Genomic DNA, 27448 nt, shown 5'->3' with positions numbered 1-27448 from the left:
ATAAAGACAATCTCAGACACCTCTGGGACAACATTAAATGCATCAACATTTGCATCATAGGGGTCCCAAAAGGAGAAGAGAGAGAGAAAGGGACTGAGAAAATATCTGAAGAGATAATAGCTGAGAACTTCTCTAACATGGGAAAGGAAACACTCACTCAAGTCCAGGAATCACAGAGTCCCATACAGGATTAACTCAAGGAAGAACACACTGAGACACCTATTAATCAAACTGACAATAATTAAAGACAAAGAGAAAAATTTTTAAATCTTTTAAAATATTAAAAGATAAGGGAAAAAGCAACAAATAACATACAAGGGAATCCCCATACGGTTATCAGCTGATTTTTCAGCAGAAGTTCTTCAGGCCAGAAGGGGAGTGGCATGATATACTTAAGATACATATGTTCAGATTTGACAGAGAAATCAAAAGCTTTACAGACAAGCAAAAGTTAAGGGAATTCAGTGCCACTAGATCAGCTTTGCAACGAATGCTAAAGGAACTTCTGTATACAGAAAAGGCCACAACTAGAAACAAGAAAACTAACAAATGGGAAAGGGAAACATAGAATAAAGGTAGGAAATCATCCACACACAAATATGACATCAAAACCAGCAATCGTGAGAAGAGGACAGTACAAATTCAGGATATTGGAAATGCATTTGAAACTAAGAGACCAGAAACTTAAAACAATCTTGTATATATACATAGGCTGCTATATCAAAACCTCATGGTAATTTCAATGTCCTTCTCAATGCCATTCTGGTTAAGATTTTAAAAAGTTTGCCAGCATTAATTTTTTTTACTACATAAATATATTATCTATACCATAAATATTTTTTTAAGTAGTATCAGCCATTAATACATCCACAGGTAATTAGAAAAAATGTGGAAAAGCTCTTCACATTTCTGGAATTGAGAATTTGTACTAAAAGGTCAGGCTGTACTAAAAGATCAAGTTTACAATGTGCATAATACCAAACCAAACTCCTATTTATTATAATCATACAAAATTAACTTTATATTTTACACTGTAATATATGTATTTACAGTTGTCCCTTGAACAACACAGGTTTGACCTATGCAAATCCACTTATACACAGATTTTTTCAATAAATACATACGATAGTACTACACGATCTGCAGTTGGTTGAATCTACAGATGTGGAACCACAAATATGGAGGGCTGACTGCAAAGTTACAGGTGGATTTTCGACTGCCCTGGGGCAGGGGACCAGTGTCCCTAACCCCCCTGTAGTTCAAGGGTCAACTGTAGTTGATTTTCAAGTTCAAGAATTAGAAAGCAGCTGTGCCAAAAAAGGAAAAAAATTTTTTAATGGTTTTCAGATTTTTGATTATGGTAAAAAACACATAAAATTTACCATTTTAACTACTTTTAAGTTTACAGTTTAGTAGTGTTAAGTATATTCATATTGTTGTGCAATAGATCTCCAGAACTTTTTCATCTTGCAAAACTGAAACTTCATACCTGCTGAACAACTCATTTTCCTCTCCCCCTACTTTGTTTCCTTAGATATCTTGTATAAATGCAATCATACATTATTTGTCTTTTTTGTGATTGGCTTATTTCACTTAGCATAGTGTCCTCAAGGTGCATCCATGTTGTAGCATGTGACAGGATTTCCTTCCTTTTTAAGGCTGAACAGTATTCCATTGTATGTTTATATATCACATTTCATTTTTGCTTTCATCCATCAATAGACATTTGGGGTGCTTCTACCTCTTGGCTACTGTGAATAATACTGCTATGAATATGAGTGTGCAAATATCTGATAGGGAAGTTCTTCAAATAAATTTTATCCAATGACTATTCACTATCCAGGAATAGTGAGTGCTTCAAACTAAATGTCTGCAATTGTGTTACTGATAAGCAGTTGGAAGAAAAAAGTGTCAAATGCCAACATGTGACAATGGAAAGGAATAAAGACTAAAACTTCAGTTAAATGTAGCATATTTCTACTCATAGATGGACAATGACTATTCACCTTACATAGCAAAATGCAGCCTCCTTACCAGTAATTATTATACCGTCATCTTTATGAGCTTCATCCATTTCTTCAACATGGACTTCTGAGTTCACATCAATCTCTTTCCCTGATAACTGTAAATAAGCTTGAAGAGAAGATGCAACCTTGACAAGAACAGATCCTGTGACAAATTTAAAGGAGAGCTTATTAATGCAAAGAAATAAAAAGTACTAGAGCCTATTATAAAAAATGATTGAACAGGTAGCATTGCTCCTGATACACCGTCTTTACTCATCAGCTTATTTTATTTAAATAGCTGTACCTTTTCCTTACTCCCAGGTATTCCCAAGGCATTCACAGTATCTTCTGTCAAGAGTATGAGTCATTAGGACATCATGAACTACTATTTCTCTTTTTGCCAATAACCCTTGTCAACTCATCCAATACCAGAAAAGTGAAGAGTTTAATACACATGCAGCTTATAGACAGAATTTACCATTAATTGAGAATTTACTAAGAGCCAAACACCTTCATTATATTATCTTTTAATTTCTCTCTCAACTTTATGAGGTATTATTATAATTCCGATTTTACAGATAAGAACTTGCTCAAGTTTCCACTACAGCTACTGCTGGAATCAAGATCCATTTCAATGACAACAAACCTATGCTCTTAACCATTGTCGTGTTTCATACACTGCTACCTCATTGTATTACAGGACTTGTAACCTCACTGATCATTATAATACAACCAGAACCCTGAGCTCTTGTGCTTTCAGTGGTACCTTGTTTGGTTGGGGGTGTGGAGAGGGCGATAACAAAAATTTAAAACGGAAATATTTAAATTTCAACTGACTAACATTTCTTTTTAATGGATTACAGACTTTTTGGGTACCTGAAGCAAGACACTCAACTTTATTTCATCTACAATCTTACAATAATTCAACTTCTAAAGGACGAAATAAGAAAAAGTACTCTGTTAGGAAGGAATCATTTTTCAAAACAATTATGTGGTTTGCAGTGCAAACTCACCAGTACACTCCTGTTTCAAGAGTTTTTCTTTCTCTATTTCTCATATATCAAATAAATAAGAGAGGCCTTTCCCATAAAGCAGTAACCCCAACTCTGTGGACAAAGATGGTCAGGATGACATCCATTGTGAATGTTGTAAAGATTCCTTTTAGAAGGCATTTATTTATGGGTCTTTGTGTGCTTTCTAGTTTGGTTAACATCAGCTTAAGTTTCAGTAAATAATTCCACGTCTTCTCAGCCTTTCTAATGGGAGCTGGAAATCTGGGGTTAAGAATGATGAAGTTTCATATTTAGTACTCAAAAAGGGGGGAACAAAGCACATAAATACAATTGGTTTACCTTATTTAAAAAATAAATTGCTTTTCAGGGTTTAAATGTAAACTACTAACAGGAGTTGCCCATAAAAAGATATGAGAGCTTTAGGAAAATACAAAACAAAAACAAACCTGGAAAATGTCAGGAGGAATAGAAGATACATGTTTTTTCTACCAAACATACTTTAAAAAGTAGAAAATAACAGATTTTAAAAACTTTTTCTAGGACATTACCTCTACATACATCAAATGTAATAATTTTATGAACATCTTTCTTTTCTGTTCTTAAATAAGGGATCTTAAATCTGTCAGAGTTTGTTTTTTTTTTTTGTGGTACGCAGGCCCCTCACTGCTGTGGCCCCTCCCGCCGCAGAGCACAGGCTCCGGACGCGCAGGCCCAGCGGCCATGGCCCATGGGCCCAGCCGCTCCGCGGCACGCGGGATCCTCCCGGACCAGGGCATGAACCCGTGTCCCCTGCACCGGCAGGCGGACTCTCAACCACTGCGCCACCAGGGAAGTCCTGTCAGAGTTTTAAAAATGTTAAGCAATGCAGATAGTTCTATCCCCATCTCTCTCCACATCCTTAAAAAGCAAAAACTATCACTATTAAAACTCCATTCCTATTTATGAATGAAGAATTCTCATGACTTGAAAGCTTTCCCAAATGTCCCATCTCTAAGACTATCTTCTTTAGAAAGGAGAGCTCCTGTATGTCTTCAACCTCTTTTCACTTCAAAAACTGCTTCACGGTTATTGACATCAATACCATTTTTAAAAAATTAAAAAGTGAACTAATACTAACAACAGCATCATTAATTGAAGGGATACTATATATTAAGATTAGTGGCTTTATCAAGGACAATTTTTAAGCGGAAAAGTCAGTACTCAGATGCAGTTCTGACTCTCAAGCCATAACACAGCCTTTCTGAATGAATGAATAAGGTCACTATGTTAAGTTTCATAGGAAGAGAGGAAACAAGCATTGTGACATTCTTTTTCACTTGGCAAAATGGCCATAGGAGCTGAAAGGACAGCCTAAGAGACTCAAGTAGCTGGCTCTTAAACCCTACAGCAAGACAGTGGCAGAGTTGGAAAGGATTCCAGATGTCTTTACTATTAAGCAGTAGAATCCTGAATAACTTTCCATCACTCCAGAAAGTTGCTGTTCCCAAGTGTAGTGAGAATTAGAGACCTGAATTAAGACAGAAATCTTTGTTTCCAGTTATCTTTAAGCTCCTGCCAGTATCATGGTCCCAATAGGAGAAAACACAAAATTGTAATCCCAATCAAGTCTTGCAACATCATATGCTATTTCAATAAGTTACTGGAACAACAATCCAAATAATAGTTAAAAATAATTAAAGTGGATGAAGATTAGCAATGCTTTTTGTTTTACTTTTTTGCCCATCCATACAAAACAGGAAACAATTTTCATGTAAGAGCTGCTATTCAAAACTTTGTTTCTACTCTGTTACTAGTTACATTAAATGTAGTAATATTTTTCCCCTTGGGTCTTCATAATACAAGAAAGCAGTTATATGACCTTTTTTGACATTTACAAAATACCCTGAATAGTATTATTGAAGCTCTTAGAAATTTAGTGAGAACATATTATCCTATTTAAAAGGAAAAAAATATATGATCTTGAGAAATCAAAAAATACCTGTGTCTCAGCAATAACTTCAGTTTCAGACGTCTGTGTTTGTAGTTTTATTTTGACATTGACAAGAGAGCCTCACTGGGCAAAAAGCTATTAAAAAGTGTTAAAACTTTAAATTTTAAAGTATTTAAAATTTAAACTTTAAGGTTTAAAGTATTTAAACTTTGCCAACATGGCAAAGAAATTACTAACAGCAGGAACAACTGGTCTCTGTGGAGGTTTTTTCCCTGTTATACACATAGCCTTGTTCTGGCCCATATGCAAGAGCTTCCAGACTTTTTCTAAAACATTTTTTATACAGAGCTATGGTTCTTAACTTTCTGAACCCAGGTCACTTAAGCCACTATAGCCAAGCTACTCCAAGTACCCAAGTCACTTGCCAGCATGCACGTGTACATCTATGTGCATGCACGCACACAAAGACTTGTATATTCAGCCTTCAGATGATTAAAAAGTGTATAATTATTAATGAAAGACTTGGACTCTTAGAATAAGCTATTTGTATTAGAAATAAGATTACAGAAAGAGACATATCGTAAGCCTGATACTACAAGAGACCAAGTCAATAATCACTTTAGAGGACCTTTTGGTGATACCTTTATTGCAGGATCACGCTTTTAAAAGTATTACTCTAGAGTAATGGCCTGAGAAGGTCCTCTTACAAGTTAGCAGGAAAGCTTCCAAAAGAATGTATGAGAGCACTTTCCCTCCAAAGAATATTCTATTTCCGACATTAAACTGAAAAAACCCAAACACTAACACTAGAAAATTCCACAATAACAGTCAATAAATTACAACATTTTTGTTTGTATTACAAAAGGAAAGATAGTCTTCATGGCCATCTGTTCCAAAAGTTTCAAAGATCACTGGTCTAGAGGGCTAGTATTCCAGTCTTTAAATCGGGTTCGAACAGAGAAAAATTTTATTGAAATCTCTATGTCAGTGTAGATAAGATAATTTGACCATCTGTTTCCTGAATGTTACATAAAACCTTCCTTACACCATATGTCAAAATAAAACATTCTACTTGGCTAACCTTTATGGGATTTCAATTCCACTTTTCCCAGTTGGCTGACATAAACATCTATGGCACCCTGATAAGTCGAGGCACTTAGACATCCAGAAGACGAATCTAGGAGGAAGGAAGAACCATAAGCATAATCGTCTTATTTGAGTAACTGAAATTATAAACTTGAATTAAAAGGCTCTACTTCAGCATTAGGATAAGGAGCTAAGAGTCCTGCAAGGTTTTGTATTTTCCTTATAACTATACCATCTTTTGCTTTAAAATGAAAACAGAATCAGCAACCTAGAAATCTACAGCTGGATAACTAATAAGAAAATCCCTATGCTTGTAGTAATCTCCAAAACTTAACTCTAAACATGTTTACTCTAAAACCTAATGCGTAGGAAGGACACAAGCAATGACAGCCAAGACCATTAAGCGCCATTGATACATTTAGTTTATTATCAACTTTCAATATTTACTAAAGAACTCTATTTCACGTACAGTCACATATAAGTAGTAGCGAAGTTAACAAAAATCAAAACTCATATTTTCTCCTTTTAGCAAATTTGCTAGTACTAAAAAGTGCGGCTAATAGTGAAAGATTACTCTAGATAAGGTTTTGTTGCATTTCTTAGAGGGACAGAGATGGGGGGGAGGGAAGGAATGACCTGAAAAGTGGGTGAAGCTTGTTAATATCTAAATATTTCAAGTTTCTGGAATTGAACAGATTATCTTTAAGTCAGGGGAAGAAAATTACAATTAAGGTGGTCCTGATTTGACACTCAAATTTCCCTAGGTCAACAATGAACCCAGTTTTCAATCAGCCAACATTTCAAGTTCCAGGGAAAGCTGACAGTCAGATAAACAAGAGAATTATGTTGAAGAGTCAGTGCTAGGTAGCTTCTCCTTTTTCCTCCTCTCCCACAGCAACAGAACTTTCAGTTCAATATTCTATCTGACTGCCCTGAAAAGAGCAAAGCATATTTTTTCAGAGAGATCTCTTAAAAAGCATATTTTATCAGGAGGTTTTATTACTTCAAAGTAGAAACCAAGTAGGGAGTATGGTGAAAATAATGCCAAAAATTACATTGTACTTTTTGCAAAATGTGAAGCAAAAAACATTTGTACACTCACAAAGGAGCCAACATTCTTCTTTACAATAAATGTTAAATGACTGTAAACAAAGACAAAAACTTGCGAAGAAACTGTTTAAATTTGACTTCTAGATAATTTATCTCTAACCTATAATCAAAATGCCATTTATCAGATACAGTGTATTTAATTTTTACGTGTCAAAACCGAACACTGAAGCTGGGAAGTTAAGTCACTGGATATAAATGACAGAACAGCTGGACAAGGATGAATATTTCTCTTCTCAGGCACCAAGAGAAACTCCTTTAAAAATCTCTTACTACATCCTAAATAAGTCAAGTAAATATATATTACGGTAAAATAATGTGAACTACAAAGTGTCTATTATCCCAAATTGAACAAAGTAAAATATTTGAAACAACAGTTTAATTTCTTGCTTTCTCTAGGGGGAAAAAACCCACAAGATTTTTATATGGTTCATAAACAATACTTTTTATTTCTTTTCCCCTTCACATGTGACATAAACAACACCTAAATAATTATATCCTAAGCCACTAATTAATTACATCCTCATGTTATCGGTCTTGAGTTCTAATCATGGCCCATAAACAACACCTAAATAATTATATCCTAAGCCACTAATTAATTACATCCTCACGTTATCGGTCTTGAGCTCTAATCATGGACCATCCACCGGAGGCTGTCAAAAAAATTAAAACTCAAGATGTGTTTTCAAAAGAGAAAGCAAATGTGGTATTTTAAAAGCTACATAGCAAGACAAATACTAATTTTCTTTTGTATTCTATAATACAAATGATTGGAAAGAAAAATTAATTATCAAGAGTCAAATTAAGGCTTCATTCACAGAATTTCATTTTTCGGAGACTCACAAAACAGAAAAATTCTATTAAAGCTCTTGGAGGAAGACTTAAGGGAAATATGCATTAGAGATTAAGAAGTAAACAGAAAATTATTAGTCCAGACAGTGACTGGAATAAACTCCCACAGAGAGTTTTCTATCACCACAATTTTGGACAAAGATTTTGTTCATCTGACAGAGACCACTGAGTTTTCCTGGAAAATTACACAGACAAAAGAGAAAAACTGATGTCAACTACCAGCTAAAACTATATATAACCAAATAAATAGATATTTGTGATATATACTCTGCTATTAAGCAAAGAATAACAGCTAAGCTCAAAAGGATAAAATTCCAAACTTTTCTATTTTCCTTCAGACAAAGGGAGAATTCTCTTGAAATTGTTCAAGCATGTTCAGAAAATTCTTCTGCATTTTTATAATTTCACCTCAAGTGTCAACATGTAGATAACTAAGGAACAGCAACACAAAAGATATCTCTTGATTTCTGCAACTTGATTCCTACACTTCCAAAGCTACACTAATTGCAAGAACAAGGAATGAATTTTATATATAGGATGTAAAGGATTTGCAAAGGCAGAATTTTAAGGTCACTTCAAGGAACGTTTTCTAAATTAATGTCCTGCTTAGGTATTCTATGTTAGGGAGATAGCATATAGGAGGCTGGGCTTATGAGAGACACACAAGGCAACCCCTACTGCTCCCCACACCCCCCAAAAAAACCTATGAAGATATTCTTTTTTAAAAGATATAATTACCAGTATACAGCTTTGGGCAGTGCCTTCCAAAAGAGGCAACATAGGGCAGGGAAAGTAAAGCCGGGTGAGCAACTTCTATTCCACCATTATCTACTATCAAGCTCTGCTTTCTCCTGTTGACTTTTTTTAAATGGAAGATGACCAGGTATTCCAGAAGAAGATATTATTTTTAAAAAATATGAGTCTAGGTAAAATCAGGCTTTTGATATACATAATCAAAATTTTTATAGCACTTCAGCTTCTAAGAGACCTCTATATGTATTACGGAAATTAGGAAGAACAGGGATGTTCTTCCTAACAAGGATGTTAGAATGTATTTACAAAATCCAAGTGACTGATGAGATTACCTAAGAAGCTAATCAATTATATTATCTAAACTAGAATTAAAGAACCATAATTACACATATTCTTCTTAAAGGAATCATGGAGATGACACAATCCATTTTCCTGAAATCAGATAGTATAATACCTAAATCACCTCTAGTCTCATAATATTCCAATTTGATACTATTATATGGCTTTTTCTCTATATCCATTCCAGTATTTTGAAGCCTCTGCTAATCTAACAAATTTCCCTCTCAGGTACCTAAATCACTTTTTGTTTCTTTGTAATTGTTTTACTTCTACTGATCTCAATTTCTCAAAATCCAAGTTACTCAATTGACTTTAATTAGGGTGTCATGATTTGCAGAGTTGCCTTCAACTTTCTCCAGCAGATCTTTTACTCTAAGGAAAACACAAACCAATCAATCAAGAAATTTCAAATAAACATTACCCACTTGTCATCTTTGGGATTAAGGCATCAAACCCCAAATTTCTCCAGATTCATAACAACAATGGTTTTCAGACTTTACAGCAGGGTCGCCAAATTAGAGTCCCCCTCTTGTTTTTCTTAATAAAGTATTATTGTAACACAGACACAACTATTTGTTCCTATATTGTCAATGGCTGCTTTCATGTTAAAGTGAGAGAGGTCCATAGTACAGATAGACCGTGTGGCTCACAAAGTTTAAAAATTTTACTATCTGGCCTTTTATAGATAAAATCTGCTGCTCCTAGAGCAAAACATTTTGTTTTGAGTTTTTCCCCAAAAAAAACAAAATGTAAAATTTGATTCTATTTAAGACAAAGAGATTTACGAATGAAACCAGCCCTTTTTTCTAAGGCTTCAGTAATGTACACAGATAGGTATACAATTCTTGCTTATAGAAATGAAAAAAGTTGTTGTCTTAAGGTAGTTCAAGCTTTTCATTGACCCTGATTGCTTACTGTTTTCTAGGGGTAATAGAGTTGCTTCCATCCAATTTACTAAAGTGAGAAATAGCACATCACCAAGTAGATAACTAGGACTTTGCTGACTTGCTTAAATATTATGTCAACTTTCTGTTTATTTGTTTAACCTCTTAAGCAGTATGCTATTATTAAACAAAAAATTTAGCAATGTTTTTTGACTTATGAAAGAGCTCGAATGGGTTCTTGAAAAATTGTATGGCATCTCCTGACCCAGTTGTCAGCAGAAATGGGACGTATTCCCACAAATCAGTGACTTAGGTCCAGATATATTCAAAGGAAGAAACCTATCACAGGATCTAAACAGCTTTGATTTCTATATAAATGTTGGATGATTTCTGCTGTGCTCCTCTCTCACTTCCTCTCCCATTCTCTTTTCCTCCCTTCTTTTTCTGAATTAATGCTTGATATGAAAATATACATAATATTTTGAAATGATAGTACAATGTTTTACTCTTTTTTATTCATTTAATAAAATGTCAGGAATATCTTTCTATATTGTATACTATAGAGCTAGGTTATTGTTATTGTTAAAGGCTGAGTAATATTCACTTTATGAATGTACCATACTATAATTATTCTCTTACTGGGAACAACTTAAAATGTATACTCTCTTTTGCTATCATAAACAAAGAGATAAATGCCCTCATGCATATATCTTTATATCCTTACCAGATTTTTCCTTGAGATAAAGTTCTAAAAGAGGAAGTGCTAGAGCAAAGCAAATGTAGATACTTCCAATTCTGATATATGTTTCCAAACTGACCTACAAAATGGTTGATCAATTCATACTTGAACTAACAACTGATAGGAATCTCTGTTTCACCATAACTTTCTCAACAATGGATATTATCAATGTTTTAAATCATGACTTTATATTTAGATGTTTTGGATTAGCAGTAAGGTGGAACAACATTGTACATGTATATGGACTATTTCTCCTGTGAACTGCTTGTTCATGTTTATCCATGTTCCCATCCCACTGATTGTTCCTTTTCTTCTCATTTGTTGTACGTACATATGGATGGAGATTTTATATATATGTATCAGATATCTTTCTAGTTTGTTACCTGTATTTTATTCTGGTTTTTATATATATATATATATATATATATATATATATATATATATATATATATATATTTTTTTTTTCTTTTTGCGGTACGCGGGCCTCTCACTGTTGTGGCCTCTCCCGTTGCAGAGCACAGGCTCCAGACGCACAGGCTCAGTGGCCATGGCTCACGGGCCCAGCCGCTCCACAGCATGTGGGATCCTCCCGGACCGGGGCACAAACCTGTGTCCCCTGCATCGGCAGGCGGACTCCCAACCACTGCGCCACCAGAGAAGCCCTCTGGTTTATATTTATTCATACAGAAAAAAAAAATCAATCAACTCAGAATTATATACCTAATGATAATATTCTTCCAAAAAGAAGGCAAAATGAAGACATTTTTGATGAGAGAAAACTAAGAGAATTTATTGCCAGCAGACTTGGACTGACTGTAAGAAATGCTAAGGAAATGATACCACTTGTAAAATCATATTTTCAGGATGAATAAAGAGCACTAGAAATGGTAAATATCTAGATAAATATAAAATATTACTTTCCTCTCTTTTAAGTTCTTTAAAATACACATAACAATATAAAGCAAAAGTCTTATCAATGAATCAATATTAAGGGATCTATAATATATGTAGATATAAGATAGCCTATACTATAAAGAACAAGAACAGGTAAATGGATCTATCTGGTTGCAAGTCTTGTGCATTTTATATGAAGTGGCATAATATTAATTCTAAATAGACTGAGAAAAGTTAAAGTTCTATATTGAAATCACTGGAAACTCCAATAAAAAATGCAAAAAGGTATAGCTAAAAAGTCAAAAGGAAAATTAAAATGGAATTCTGAAAAATATCCAATTAATGCAAAAGAAGTCAAAAAAAGGGAGGAAGAAAGAAACAAAAATAGAAGGGACAAAATAAAATAAATAACAAAATGGTAGACCAATACCCAACCATAACAATAATCATATTAAATGCTAATAGACTACACACTCCAATTAAAAGACAGAGAATTCTAGGGACTTCCCCCATGGCACAGTGGTTAAGAATCCACCTGCCAATGCATGGAACACGAGTTCGATCCCTGGTCTGGGAAGATCCCACATGCTGCGGAGCAACTAAGCCTGTGTGCCGCAACTACTGAGCCTGAGCTCTAGAGCCCACGAGCCACAACTACTGAGCCCGCGAACCACAACTACTAAAGCCCGCATGCCTAGAGCCCATGCTCTGCAACAAGAGAAGCCACCACAATGAGAAGCCTGTACACCGCATCAAAGAGTAGCCCCAGCTCACCGCAACTGGAGAAAGCCCGCACACAGCAACGAAGACCCAATGCAGCCAAAAATAAATTAATTTTAAAAAATTTTAAAAAAAGACAGAATTCTAAAAATGAATTAAAAAAAAGCAAGTTCCAACCATATGCTATGTATAAAAGATACTTTTTTAAGCATAAAGACCAATTGAGAATTAATGGACAGAAAAAGATACACCACGCTAACATTGAGCATAAGGTGGCAAGAGTGCCTTTATTATTATTAACATTAAGCATAAGAAGGAAAGAGTGCCTTTATTATGATTAGACAAAGTAGATTCAAGACAACGAATATTACCTAGGATAAAGGAAGACATTTTATAATGACAAAAGGTTTAATTCACCAGGAAGACATAACAATCATGAATACGTATGTACCTAAATAACAGAGATTCAAAAGCTAAACGTAAAGCTGACAGAATTAGTTGAAAACTTTAACCCCTTCTCTCAGCAACTGACACAACAACTAGAACAACAACAAAAAAATCATTGCATTACACATCATCTTAAGGGCATGTAGCACTAGGCTAGAACCACAGGCCGGATGATAAAATAAATCATAATAAATGTAAGACAACTGAATCACACAGAGTATGTTCTCTAACCAGAATGAAATTTAATTAGAAATCAATAAAAACAAGAGATCTAGAAAAATCTTAAATATATGAAAATTAAACAAGAGACTTGTACAGACCAAAGATGAAATCACCAGCAAAATTTAAAGTCTTTTAAAATGAATAATAATGAAAAATGCAACATTCCAAAATTTGGGGGACGCACTGCTTAAAAGAACTTATCATTTAAAAATTAATATTAACAAAGTCTAAAATCAATGACCTAACATTTTACCTGAAGAAGCTAGAGAAGAGCAAAGGAAATTCAAGGTAAATAAAAGGAAGAACAAAATAAAGAGCAAAAATCAATAAATTAGAAAACAAACAACAGGGAAATTAACAAAGTAAAAAGTTGGTTCTTTGAAAAGATCAACAAAATTGATAAAGTCTAGCCTCATTAATCAGGAAAAAGAGAATATAAATATCAGTATCAGGAATGAAACAGAGGGTATCGGTATAGATCCTATAGGCATAAAAATGAGTATAAGGGAATACTATGAACATTATGTGAACAAATTTGACAATTTAATGAAATAGACAAACCCCTTCAAAATACCACTTACCAAAATGTAATACCAGATAAAACAGAAATAGAATAACAGAATATCTATTAACAAAATTTAATTCATTATCAACAACATTCCTATTTGCAAGGAAGGTTTCACTGGTGAATTCTATCTAATATTTAAGGAAGAAATTATACCAATCTTACATAAATTTAGAAAAGAGAAAGGAGGGAATCTATTCAACTTCATTTTATAAGGACAGCATAATCCTAATAGCAAAACCTACAGAGATTTTACAAAATAAAAAATTACAGATCAACATTCATCATAAACATGAATGCAAAAATCCTTGACAAAATATTAGCAACCCAAACCCAACAATGTATAAAAAGGATAATAAATCATGATTAGGTACGGTTTATCCCAGGAACACAAGGTTGGTTAACATGCAAAAATCAATGTAGTTGATCATATTAATAGAGTAAAAAAAGAATAAAACATGCAATCATTTCAATAAATACAGAAAATGCATTTGACAAAATTCAACAACCATTCATGATCAAAGAAAAGAAAAAAACTTTCAGAAAACTAATAATAAAAAAGAATTTCCTCAGTCTGGTAAAGAACATCTAGAAAAAGTCTGTATAGCTAACATCATACCTAAAAGGTAAAACAATGAATGCATTCCCTCTAATATTGTATACTAGGATTGGGAACAAGAGTAAGGAATCCTACTTTCACCACTACTATTCAATATCGTACTGAAGAACCTAGCCAGCCTAATAAGGCAAAAGAAAAAAAAAAGGAATACAGATTGGAAAGAAAGAGGTAAAACTGTATTAATTTGCAAATGGAGTGACTGCCTACATAGAAAAGAATTCTGGATTCTAAAAAATATGCTATTAGGACAAATAAATAAATTTAGCAAGGTCACAAGATATATGGTACAGGTATAAAAATCAATTGTATTTTGTATATACCAGCAGCAGACCATTAGAAAAAGAAATTTTCTAAAATTCCATTTATAATAGGGTCAAAAACACAAATAAATTTAACAAAAGATGTGTCAGACCTCTACACTGGAAACTACAAAACAAGATGACAGAAATTAAAGATATATATAAATGAAGAATTACACTATGTTCATGAATTGAAAGACTCAATTTTTGTGAGTGTCTCCTCTTTCCAAACTGATTCCAAATATAATTGCAACTGGATTTTTGGTAAAAAATTTTTGGTAAAAAATTGACTAGCTAATCTTAAATTTTATATAGAAAATCAAATTCAAAACACTTTTAAAGAAGAACAGGGACTTCCCTGGTGACACAGTGGTTAAGAATCTGTCTGCCAATGCAGGGCACACGGATTCGATCCCTGGTCCGGGAAGATCCCACATGCCATGGAGCAACTAAGCCTGTGCACCACAACTAATGAGTCAGTGCTCTAGAGCCCACAAGCCACAACTACTGAAGCCCGTGCACCTAGAGCCTGTGCTCCACAGTAAGAGAAGCCACTGCAATAAGAAGCCCACGCACTGCAAGAAAGAGTAGCCCCCGCTCATCGCAACTAGAGAAAGCCCATACACAGCAGTGAAGACCCAACGCAGCCAAAAGTAAATAAATAAAATAAATTTAAAAAAAGAACAAATTTTGAAAACTACCTATTTTAGAGACTTACTATTTTTTTTATTTTATTGAAGTATAGTTGATTTACAATGTTGTGTTAATTTCTGCTGTCAAGTGACTCAGTTATAAATATATATATTCTTTTTCATATTCTTTTCCATTATGGCTTATCACAGGTTACTGAATATAATTCTCTGTACTATACAGTAGGACCTTGTTGTTTATCCGTCCTATATATACTAGTTTGCATCTGCTAATCCCAAAGAGACTTACTGTTATAAAGCTACAATAATCAAGACAGTGTGGTACTAGCCTAAGAACTGACAAATAGATCAATGAAACAGGAGAGACAGAACAGAAACAGATCCATACTTATATAGTCATTTGATTTCAGACAAAGATGTGGAAGTAATCCATTGGAGAAAGGAAGTTTTTTCAACAAATGGTGATGTAAAACTAGGTATTCATATGGGAAAAAATGAATCTTGATTCCTAACTCACAACAAATACGAAAATCAGAGATGGATCAAAGGTAAAAGCAACAATTTTAAAGCTGTTAAAAGAAACAAAGGATAACAGCTTCATGATTGAAGGCAGACAAAGATTTCTAAGGACACAAAAAGCAATAACCATAAAAATAACTGGTAAATTAGACTTCATCAAAATGGAAATCTTCTCATCGAAATACACTGTTAAGAAAATAATCAGGCAAGCCAAAGACTGAGAGAAAATATAGAAAAACAATATCTGGCAACGGACTTGTTCCTAGGATATATAAAGAACTCCTACAATTCAATAATAAAAAGAAATAACCCAACGGAAAAAATAAATGGGCAAAAGATCTGAACAAAACTTCACAAAAGATACACTAATGACCAATATGCACACGAAAAAGTGCTGAAGGATGGACCTAGAGATTATCATACTAAGGGAAGTAAGTCAGTGTTGGGAAAACTAGTAAAATGGTCTTCTTCAGGCTTCAGAGGCAGAAGCAGGCCTCTGATCGACCTGTGACCCTGCCTGGACTGCATGCCTGCTTGCACACCTAACAACTGCTGCTAGCAAGTCAAGCAGCACTTAGGATAAGAAAGGGAATGGGTCTTGGAATTTCTTGAGCCCTGGGGACCTGGCCAGTCCCCTGGGGTCTGGAAAATCTTGTGACTCACATGATGAAATTAACAGCATTGTTACAACTGAACCAGAGCTGAATTTTTGAGCAAAAACTGCTAATAGTTTGCTGCCTTTAATTATAAACAGAAGCCCCCAGAACTCCAATCTGAAGTCTCACCTGTGTGATGCACGTACCACCCAGGACCTTCCCAACTGGGGCTTCAGATTGCGTTACTTGGGACTTCCCAGCTGCTGTCTGGATCTGGAAGTAGGTGTTGGCCCAATTCGGTGATGTAAGTACCCTGTAACATTTTTCTAATATTCTTATTCTTCTCCTTCTAATGATTTTATATTAAAATTAAGTTAAATCACCTCTCATTAAAGAATTGGTTAAAACTTTGTGTGAGACGAGTGGTTATTTTGGCAGCGAATCCAATGAACCTTAAAACCGAAAGCAGGCTTTCGGCAAAACAGTCAGAGAAAGACAAATAACATATGATATCACTTTATGTATAAACTAAAATATGATACAAATGAACTTATTTACATAGCAGACTCACAGACTTAAGATTACCAAGGGGGAAACGGGGAGGAGGGATAAATTAGGAGTTTGGAATGAGCAGATACAAACTACTATACATAAAATAGATAAAACTATATAGCACAGGGAACTATATTCACTATCTTGTAATAACCTCTAATGAAAAAAGAATATGAAAAAATATATATGTATAATTGAATCACTTTGCTGTACACCAGAAACACAACATTGTAAATCAACTATACTTCAAAAAAAAAAAAGTGCTGAACACCATTAGCCATTAGGGAAATGTAAATTAATACCAGAGATATACTACTATCCACATGCCAGAATGGGTAAAAACAAAAAGACTGACAATAATATATGTTGGTAAGGATATGGAGCAACTAGAATTCTCATACACTGTAGAAGAAAATGTAAAATGGAACTTTGGGAAAAGTCTGGTAGTTCATTATAAAACTAAACATAAACATACCTACTCAAACCAGCAATTCTCTTTTTTAAAAATTGTTTTACTTGGTATTTTAGAATTTAATCCATATTTTATTGTCACCCCCTCACCTGCCCCCTTCATTTATTTATTTGGCCACGCCGTGTGGCTTGCAGGATCTTAGTTCCCCGACCAGGGATTGAACGCAGGCCCTCAACAGTGAAAGCGTGGAGTCCTAACCACTGGACCACCAGGGAATTCCCTCAAACCAGCAATTCTATTCCTAGGTATTAAGAAGGAAAAAAAAATACATATATATATATGTGTGTATGTGTGATATATACACACATATATATTATATATACACATATAAATAAAATAAATATATACGTACATATATACATACATGTAAAATAAATACATACACACAACATGGGATTGAACTGCACAGGCCCACTTATACATGATTTCTTTCACTAAATACATACTACAGTACTACACAATCTAAGGTGGGCTGAATCTGTAGATGAAGAATCACAGATGCAGAGGGTCAACTGCAAAGTTAAATGTGGATTTTTGACTGCAGGGCGGGTTGAAACAACTCCTGCACTGTTCAAGGGTCAATTATATATATATAATATATATATAAATAAATGAATATATATATATATAAAATCTCCACATCCATAAAATAACTTGTCTAAGAATGTTCATAGCAGCTTTATTTACAATTGCCAAAAACTAGAAACAGCTCAGGTAGCCACCAACAGGAGAATGGATAAACAAACTAAGCTTTCTAGTCACCTGCTTCCACGTTGGCACCCCTCTGATACAACAACTAGGTTGTTCTCTTTAAATACAAATTGTATTTAAATACACCCTGCTACCACCCTGCTGTAGTTGGAATAAAGTCCCAACTCCTACCACATCTACAAGGCCCTGTGATCTAGAGCTCTCACTTACCTCACCTCACACCATTTTCTCCAGAAGTCTCCCTTCTATATCTCAAAAATTATAAAGTAATTCCATTTTAAGGGCTTGCACTGGCTGTCCTCTATCTGGGCAGCTGTGCATCCAGAATTTTACATGCCTCTTTCCCATTACTCTAGGTTTAATTCAAATATCTCTTCTCCAGACCCTCCCTGATTGCTAAACTAAGTAGCTTTCTTTTCCCCTCTCTCTATCCCATTACCCTCTCTTATTTATTCATTGTACTATGTGAAATTATCTTTTGTTATTTACATACCGACTGGTTTTTTTTCTCAGCCCGAAGGTGAGCATAAAGACATCTTGTTGACCAACATATTCCTCAGTACCTAAACGAGTTCCTATTATAAAGCAGGCTCTCAGTAAATATATGTCGACTAGTTATTGCCATATTCAGGGTTGTCTTCAAATGCTAACACAATCTTAAGATCAATATAAACAGTGACATAGTTTATACTTTCTTCCAAAGTCTTAATAGAGATATTCAAAGAATGAAAGGAATTTAAGAAATGAACACTTCCCTTATTATTAAGGTTAAACATTGAATGACTACCATGCATTGGGCTGTGCTTTACATTATTTAATTTCTCAAAAACCTTGGGCTATATGGGTGGTAACCATGTATAAAAATGCAAATTCAGAGAGATTTAGTAATTTTTTCAAAGCCACACAGCTAACATGTGGTAGGACCAAAATTCACAGTCTTCTAAAGTCCATGCTTTTCCACACTATCACAGATCATGATAACTTAATAAATGCATACTTTTTCTCTTATTTGAAAAGATTCTTCCAAAATAGGACTCAAAATTTATCAATGACGTTTACAAAATTAGAAATTCAACCTTTATTTACCTTCACTTATTTGGAATTTTTAAGAGCAACCTAAAGCCACAGATGCCATTTATGTTTCACTGAAGAAAATTATAAAGGCTCATTAAATACTTCTATAATTGTGGTCAGTTATACTTCTTAACACTGAGCTCAGGTAATTTTCTCTGAATGAACAGAGATTTATTTAAGAAAAATAAAACACTTTGCCTTAAAATCTCTCTAATACTTAATAGTGGGAAAAGGGGAAAGTTTATAGGGGAATTCATAATGTTAATCAATTATACACAGTGCAAAACCATCTTCAAAGATGTAAATTACTGATCATTTCATCCTTGCTATTACTATTCTTTCTCAGTATGGATAAATAACCCATTTATTTCCAGTTTTAGAGAGAATGGTTTTCCCTTTACGTTCCCACAATTCCATCCAACAATAATACTAGCATTATCGTATTATATTAGATTTTAAGTTTTCCTCAAATTCACATCTGCCTAAAGGGCCTGCTAGTGGGTAATGAAACTTCTTATGCCTCCCAATTTGGAATATTCCCCTTCTTTTTCCTCCTTCTCTACTGCTACAAACTCCACCCGTGTCTAGGACTTTCTCTCCTCAACTAGCTCAGCTTCTCACTAGTGTACCTTTTTTTCACCCTAGAAACTTCCCTTACTATCCCCAGATGTACCCTCTGATGAAATGGCCTGAAGAGTCAGCAGTGAATTTTGCTTTCTCACTGGAAAACAGGTAAATCCTGTCATGCTTTAGTTAAAATGATTTATAATCATCACTTAGGAAGCCTTTATCTTCTATTTATCCCTCACGGAACACAAAAGTTATAATGTCTAGAAAACTTAAAAAAGGATGTGCACTCTAAACCAGAGAATCCAGAAGGAATGATAGTGAAAAGGACTGTTGGGTATATTCACTATTTCAGTCAGCACAAAGAAAAAGCAAATTTCAAATGTCAAAAAGGACAAAACCAGGAGGCCTGGCATTCACACTGGCAATAAGCCACAGCTGCTCAATAAAGAGGGAGTTTCCCATCCCCAAATCCCCACCCTCTAAGGCCTAGAAAACAACCACCACTCTTAGAGCTCACAGTGTTCCTTTACCCAACAGGCAAGCAGGTGCTATTTGGGTTAGAGAAAAGCTCTGTCTAAACTATCTGGAAGAGACTTCCCCGGTGGCGCAGTGGTTAACAATCTGCCTGCCAGCGTGGGGGACATGGGTTCGATCCCCGGTCCGGGAAGATCCCACATGCCACAGAGCAACTATGCCCATGCAACACAAACTGAGCCTGCGCTCTAGAGCCCGCGAACCACAACTACTGAAGCCAGTGCACCTAAAGCCCGTACTAGAGCCCGTGCTGCGCAACAAGAGAAGCCACCGCAATGAGAAGCCTGCACACCGCAACGAAGAGTAGCCCCCGCTCACCGCAGCTAGAGAAAGCCCACGTGCAGCAACGAAGAATCAACGCAGCCAAAAACAAACAAACAAACAAACAATCTGGAAATGTGAACTTTTGCTCCCACAGGCACAGCATCACATGTGGTGATTAGGTCTAAAGTACCACTAGCCACTATTAGTTCTGGCCTAGGATTAGAACAATTACTATAATTTAAATGGCTATTATTTATTGAGTATTTAAGCATATGTCAGACACTGTGCTAAAGTACTTTATATACCTCACTTAATCCTTACAAGAACCCCATACGATAGGTACTTACTGTTATTTCTATTTTTTTCAGATGTGTAAGCTGAGGTACAGAGAAGTTAGGTAATTTGCCCATGTGTAGAAAGTGGTGAAATCAGAATTCTAACAGTATTCTGACTGATACCAAACCTATAATTATCCAGTATTTATAGGATGATGAACCAATGAACTTGCAGAAATAATTTCACATATTCCTATACTGGGTCTGCCTATATTTGACTAGGCAGAATCCTAATAGGTATATTTGGATCCTATTAGGTTCATCAGCTAAACTGTAGACTTTATTTACTCTAATTAAATATCACAAATATAGCTATTTTAAAAAGCACACAAAATTTACCAACCACTTAGCACATACCTACTGTGATGTTACCCATCTTGCTTTGTAATGTTATATTACCTGTAAAAGAGAAAAAGACAACTTTATACATTAGAGATAATCTAAAAAGGAACTGTGTTAATGGTATCCTAAAACATGGTTAGATACCCACAACATTATTTAATAACATTGTTATTGTTGGCAATTTTTCTCAGATCACAAACCTAGTGAGAGATTCAGTTGCAACTCGAAAATAAACAGATTTAGGCAACTATACAAATTCTCTTCCTCCACCCCACCTTAATCTTTTATAGCATAACTAAAAAACGAACCCCCATACTTTCCGGGAAACATGGAAGAAAAATAATGATTCTTCTAAAACCCTAAAATGAAAAAATTACTTAAATGTGCTCAATACTCATTTTCAATCTAAACATCACAATATTTATCAGACCACACAAAGCCAAGTTTTGAACCAAATAACACTAAAATAATCCATGGAAAAAAGTAATTACTATTATCTTTCAGGCCAGTTTGGCATGTCTATCTGTTAGATTAAAGTGGTTTCTGTGCCAAGAGTTTAAAAGTTTTGAGGCAGGAATAATGAAAACACTGAAATATGACCAACAAAGAAAAAAATCTTAAAATATTTCCACCTTTAAATGAAAATATATTTTCCAGGATATGTATAGGATATTACAACCATTCTTCCCAGCCCCTTCCTCCAATACCAAAAACAGCAGGATTTTTCTTCATATGTGTTTGCATGTATAATTACTCCTAGAGTCATACTACCTATATTTACTGCACTGAAAGTGTAGGCAATATTATCTCTTCTACCATAATTCCAAAACTACAGTAAGAAGTAAAGGAATAACTTATCTCAGAATTAATCTAGAGTAAGTGAAATCACTTACTTCATTTCATGCATCTTGTAAATACTGACATGTATCAGTACCCGGGAAAAAGAAAAAAAAGGCACTAGATTCATTTGTCCAAAGTCAAATGTGCTCTAAAAGTTTTATATTCCATCATACTTCATGTGAATATATGAATAAAATTGGGCTTGTGTGGGCTTCCCTGGTGGCGCAGTGGTTGAGAGTCCGCCTGCCGATGCAGGGGACACGGGTTCGTGCCCCGGTCCGGGAGGATCCCATGTGCCACGGAGCCGCTGGGCCCGTGAGCCATGGCCGCTGGGCCTGCGCGTCCGGAGCCTGTGCTCCGCAGTGGGAGAGGCCACAGCAGTGAGGCCTGTATACCGCAAAAAAAAAAAAAAAAAAAAAAATTGGGCTTGTGTGAAGTTAAGCTTATAAAACTATTTTCAAGTTTCAGTAAGTTACAAGGTTGTGAAGAACCTCCTGTTAAATGGTTAAGTAAATAAACATTATTTCATTGGTGTGCTCTAGATACTCTTCCAATTTTCAACCCCAGTAAATGCAGATTCACATGCAAGAAGTAGCCAAAGATCTTATAGCTTCTAAGATGGCTTCCAATGATCTCTGCCTCCCGGTATTCATGCCCTTGTATAATCTCTTCCACTCATGTGCAGGAGATTTGCTTTGTTTTTACCAAAGAGAATACTAAGGGCAAAAATGATGGGATGTTACTTCCAAGACTAGGTAACAAAAAGATTCTGGCTTCTGTCTTGCCAGCTGTCTTTTGCTCTGATGGAAGCCAGCTTGCCATGTTGTCAACTGCCCTGTGAAAAAGGACCAAGAGCAAGGACCTGAAAGAGGCCCCAAGCCAAGAGAATCTAAACTGAATCCTGCCAACAACCATGAGTGAACCAGGAAGCAGATTCTCTCTTGGCTGAACCTTCAAATAAGCCCATGGCCCCAGCTGATACCTTGATTACAACTTTGAGAGAGATCTGGAGGCAGAGGACCCAGTTAAGCGACACCCAGATTCCTGACCCATTCAAAGTGTAAGAAAATAAATGTTCGTTGTTTTCAGCTGCTAAATTTGTTACACAGGACGAGGTAACTAGAAAAGATTTTGAAAGCTGGAAGTGGGGTGATGCCACAATAACTAAAAATATTGGAATAGCTTTGGAACTTGACAGTAGGCATAGGCTGGAAGGATTTTTAGGAGCATGGTAGAGAAAACCTAAATTGCTTGAACAGTGTGTTAGTAGAAAGCTGGACTTTGTGTCCACTTCCCATGAAGGCTCAAAAGGAAGAGAAGAAAATGTTTTTGGAAACTGGAGGAAGGCAGATCCCTGTTAAGTAGTGTTGGAAACTCTGCAACACTGTTACTATCAGTAACGTGGAAAGTAGGAAATGTGCCTAATGAACTGAATGATCTAGCCACGGAGACTGCCAAGCAGAGTCAAAGTGTGGTAGGTGCTGCCTATTTTTCCTTGGCGCTTCAGTAAAATGCAAGAGAAGAAAGATAAGCTAAACTAAAGAAAGGACTGTTAAACAACAAAAAGACCAGGACATGAATGATTTTGAAAAGTCTCAGCTTCTCAAGATGGCAAAAGATGCTAAAGGTAAGAATGGCTGCTATACAAAGTCTGAATCCAGGGCATGGCCAGAACACGGCCTAAAAATAAAACTGGTGGATTGACTGTAAAATCTTTTGTTAAGAATCCAGAAGGCTCAAGGGTGATACCTCACAGTATTAATCAGTCATACAAAACGTCCATTAAACAGATTATGGGTATCTCACAGATCCTCTCAGTCAAACAATAGGTCCTCTAGAAAGCTTGAGAGCACTGTATCTTAATAACTCTGCGGAAGTCCGTATTTTGAAGATTCTTGGCTGTGGCTTTTATCTAATGGAATAAACCCCAATATGATTCACAGGAGGCTGACAAAATTTTTGAGAGAAGTGTATCAGCAAACACATTGCTAACTTCAACTGAGAGGGACAGTGACAGTACCAAGTGAAATGAGACCATTCAACCCCCAAAATTCTGCTGGCAGGAAGCTGACTGAGGAAACTCCTCAGCTGCAAACACATGCTACATTTCATGAAAAAGGAAGGATGACTCAGAGTGCAAAGTCTGGAACCCTGAAGAATTATCGCAAGGCCTTGAGATCTAATCAAGTAACCTCCAACGTTTGCCCACCTGAATTTCAAAGTCATTATGGACCAATGACTCCTTTGTGCCCCTTATTTTCTCCTCTTTGGACAGGAAAGTCTATGGAAATTATCCTATGCATATCTCATCCTTGTATTCTGAGTGTGTAGGTGGTGTATGTGGGTTGAGGGGGCTAAAGAACTTGTCTCTTCAGTTCACAGGTCTTCAGATTCAGAAGAACAATATTTGAGATATTTAAGCAACTATACCCAAGGAGGCTCATCTACATCTGGATCTGATTTTGATGTAGAGATTGTGGACTCTGAGGAGATATGTAATGGGATGAGACTTTGGGAACCTTGAAAGGAAGGGAGTGCGTTTTGCATGTGGGAAGGACCCGAATCACTTGCAGGGGTTGCAGAGAACAGACTGGCCATCCAAAACCTTATAGGCTATCTGGGGAGATGCACACATGAGAAGTTAAAAATTAGAATTTATTAATAATTATAAGTGAATGTTGTAACTGAACAGTATGAATTAGTTGCCACAGCCATTCAGAGGAAACAGACTAAAATGACCTGGCATGAACAGGGAGAATAGTGATATCGGAGATATCACCAGAGTGGAAGTTTGAAATGTGGGTAAAATTTGATGCTGAAGGGAAAGGATTTTGTGGAAAAGATAATGAAGTAAGCAAAGGTAAAAAGGCATAACGATGCACGCTATTATTTAAATCATGCTCATCAGTTAGGCTGGAGCAATTAGGCAAGTTTATGAGGACAGGGATTAAGTCTTTCTTATTTAGTGTTATATTTTGAGAGCTTAGTATATTGCCCAGTACATAGTAAATACTATTATTTTTTGAACAAATGTTCAAAATTAGTTTGGAAAAATAGGTAAAAATAAATCTGCAGAAGAACCATAGAGTGCTTAGTCTATTGACTTTATCCTATACTGAAGGAGTCAGTGAAGAATTTCAGGATAGGCAGCAATACAAGAAAAACATCTTGTATTCCTTCCTAATCTTTAGGAAAATTAAGCTAGTGTGAGACGCTCAGAATTCTCTTTACTGTTTTCACCTTATGAATACTTCAAAAATAAGGTAAAGCAGACCCCTGATATTTGTGATTTTAACTGTTAGTAAAGAACTATGACATGGTTCTACAGTCAGTCATTTAGCTAGTAATAAGTTCAGTCACCCACTCGCAAGACAAAACTTTGGAGCTTTATTACCTTATACTAGTCTTCAGTGAATGCAGTAAAAATGTACTTTTTTAAATGAAAATAGAAAACGTGGTCTTTCTCAAAAAGTTAATCATTAGTGCTTGTAATGAAAGTGAAGTGATCAAGAAAACAACGGTTTTAGAGCCATAAGATAGAAGCTTTAGATCCATTAAAAAATGAGGACTAGTTCACATTATAGCAGAATCTGTACAGTCTCAAATTACCTCTCTCTTGAATGTTAGAGTTCTGTACAGTAAAAGCATAACAGAACAAGAAAAGTATGGAACTAATTTTAAATATAAAGAATATGTCAAAATATTTTTATCAACACTAAAGGATTTTTAAAGCAATAAAAAAATATTCTCCACTTATATCAAAATATTTAGAAAACCTCTACCCTAAACAGAAATATCCCAAAGTCTTTAAAATATACAACATGGAACTCTTGTCTCCAATACTTTGTGGAATAAGGTAGAATATTGTAAAGTACACAAATCAACCAAATGGGCATTACTAACACAATTTTCTATATTTTGGTTTCACCCATTTCATCTCCAACCACTGAAAATAAACAAATCAACTATTTGAGAGGAGTATATCTTTGCAAAAGCCTTCCTTCCAATAAAGCAGATGCCATATGGTCTGTAATAATTATGTGTGCTGACTCTTCTTTCAAGTTATGAAACTTTTCCACAAACCCCAATTTTTGAGAAAATATATAGTTCTCCTTAACTAGCAACTCTTCATTCTAGTGTGGTCAGAGGAAAAATAAGCTATCGATTTAAAGATAAACATCAGTTTATTTTTCTTCACTAAAATAAATGTAATTATGGTTAAAAACAGCACATATACTTTCATAATCCAAACAGAGAAAGCAAATATCCTTAAAAGTTAAATCCTTTTTGTGCTTCTTTTTTAGGGGGAGGGCTGCAGGAGCAGGAAGAGAGAGATTTTTTATTTGCAAGCCACAGGGCTAAATGGTAAGAACACAGAGAGAAATAAAACATGACCTTTGCTCTTTAATAATGCAAGAATTTATGGGTCAATGGAAGGCCAGAGATGGGGGAAGGCTGCTTTAGCTGAGTACTAAAATATTACTAAAAGTCAATGAGATAAAGAAAGCCGGGAAAATCATTTTAGGAAGACTATAATTGATAAATATGATCAAGGGCTCTGATCAAAAACTCAGAAGTAAAGAACAAGTAAGAATATACACAGGAAGAAGTAGGACACTGTGTAATTCTAGAAGACAAAGCATAAGGTCAGAAAAAGGAATTAGTAAGTTAGCTAAGTCACTGAGGCAGTAGAAAAGGGTTTGGGTAAGAGAACGCCATGTTCAGTGTGCCTTTCTAATAACCAACCACAGCTATAGTGAAGAGGATGAATTTGAAGAAGGCAAGACTGGAAGCAAACTTACTGTTAGAGTTGAGGCAAGAGATGACAAGAATATGAATTAGAATAGTACAAGTTTGGGTACTTCCCTGGTGGTGCAGTGGTTGAGAATCCACCTGCCAATGCAGGGGACACGGGTTCGATCTCTGGTCTGGGAAGATCCCACATGCCGCGGAGCAACTAAGCCCGTGCGCCACAACTACTGAGCCTGCGCTCTAGAGCCCGTGAGCCACAACTACTGAGCCCACGTGCTGCAAGTACTGAAGCCCACGTGCCTAGAGACCGTGCTCCGCAACAAGAGAAGCCACAGCAATAAGAAGCCCACGCACCACAACGAAGTGTAGCCCCCGCTCGTCGCAACTAGAGAAAGCCCACGCACAGCAATGAAGACCCAACGCAGCCAAAAATAAATTAATTAATAAAATAAAATAAATAAATTTTTAAAAAACCAAACGAACAGTAGAAGTTTGAAAGAAAAAACTGGGATAGATTGAAGAAATATTTAGATGATAAAACCTACGTATACTTTGGGATTGATAGATGTGGAAGGTGATAGAGGAATTTAGGGTTACTTCTAGATTCTAGCTTGGGAAATTAGGTACATGGTAATATTAGAATCTGCAAATGGAAATAAAGGAGGAGGATTATATTATGGATGAGGTTGGGGAGGTGAGGGCTGGGAAAGTAGGAGAAAAGAAGTTAGAAATGTGAAGTCGTTTGAGAAGCCTGTAAAGATC

The 27448-nt window shown here is 35.5% G+C and overlaps 1 protein-coding gene across 2 annotated transcripts in view; it reads right to left on the bottom strand.

Moving 5' to 3' along the window:
• FAM185A (family with sequence similarity 185 member A) overlaps positions 1 to 27448 on the bottom strand; it is a 66218-nt gene that overhangs the window by 18799 nt on the left and 19971 nt on the right. For both annotated transcript variants that reach the window (XM_082662364.1, XM_082662365.1), the window contains exons 5-7: positions 21110 to 21151; positions 6031 to 6126; positions 2035 to 2169 (exon numbers count right to left, since the gene is read on the bottom strand). In XM_082662364.1, coding sequence (XP_082518490.1) covers positions 2035 to 2169; positions 6031 to 6126; positions 21110 to 21151 — 273 coding nt within the window. The remainder of the gene's footprint in view (positions 1 to 2034; positions 2170 to 6030; positions 6127 to 21109; positions 21152 to 27448) is intronic.

The sequence above is a fragment of the Grampus griseus genome (assembly GCF_964374135.1).
Source record: "Grampus griseus genome assembly, chromosome: 9".
In the NCBI taxonomy this organism is placed as follows: Eukaryota; Metazoa; Chordata; class Mammalia; order Artiodactyla; family Delphinidae; genus Grampus; species Grampus griseus.
The sequence above is the reverse complement of the archived record's forward strand: the minus strand, read 5'-3'. Positions and strand labels throughout refer to the sequence as shown.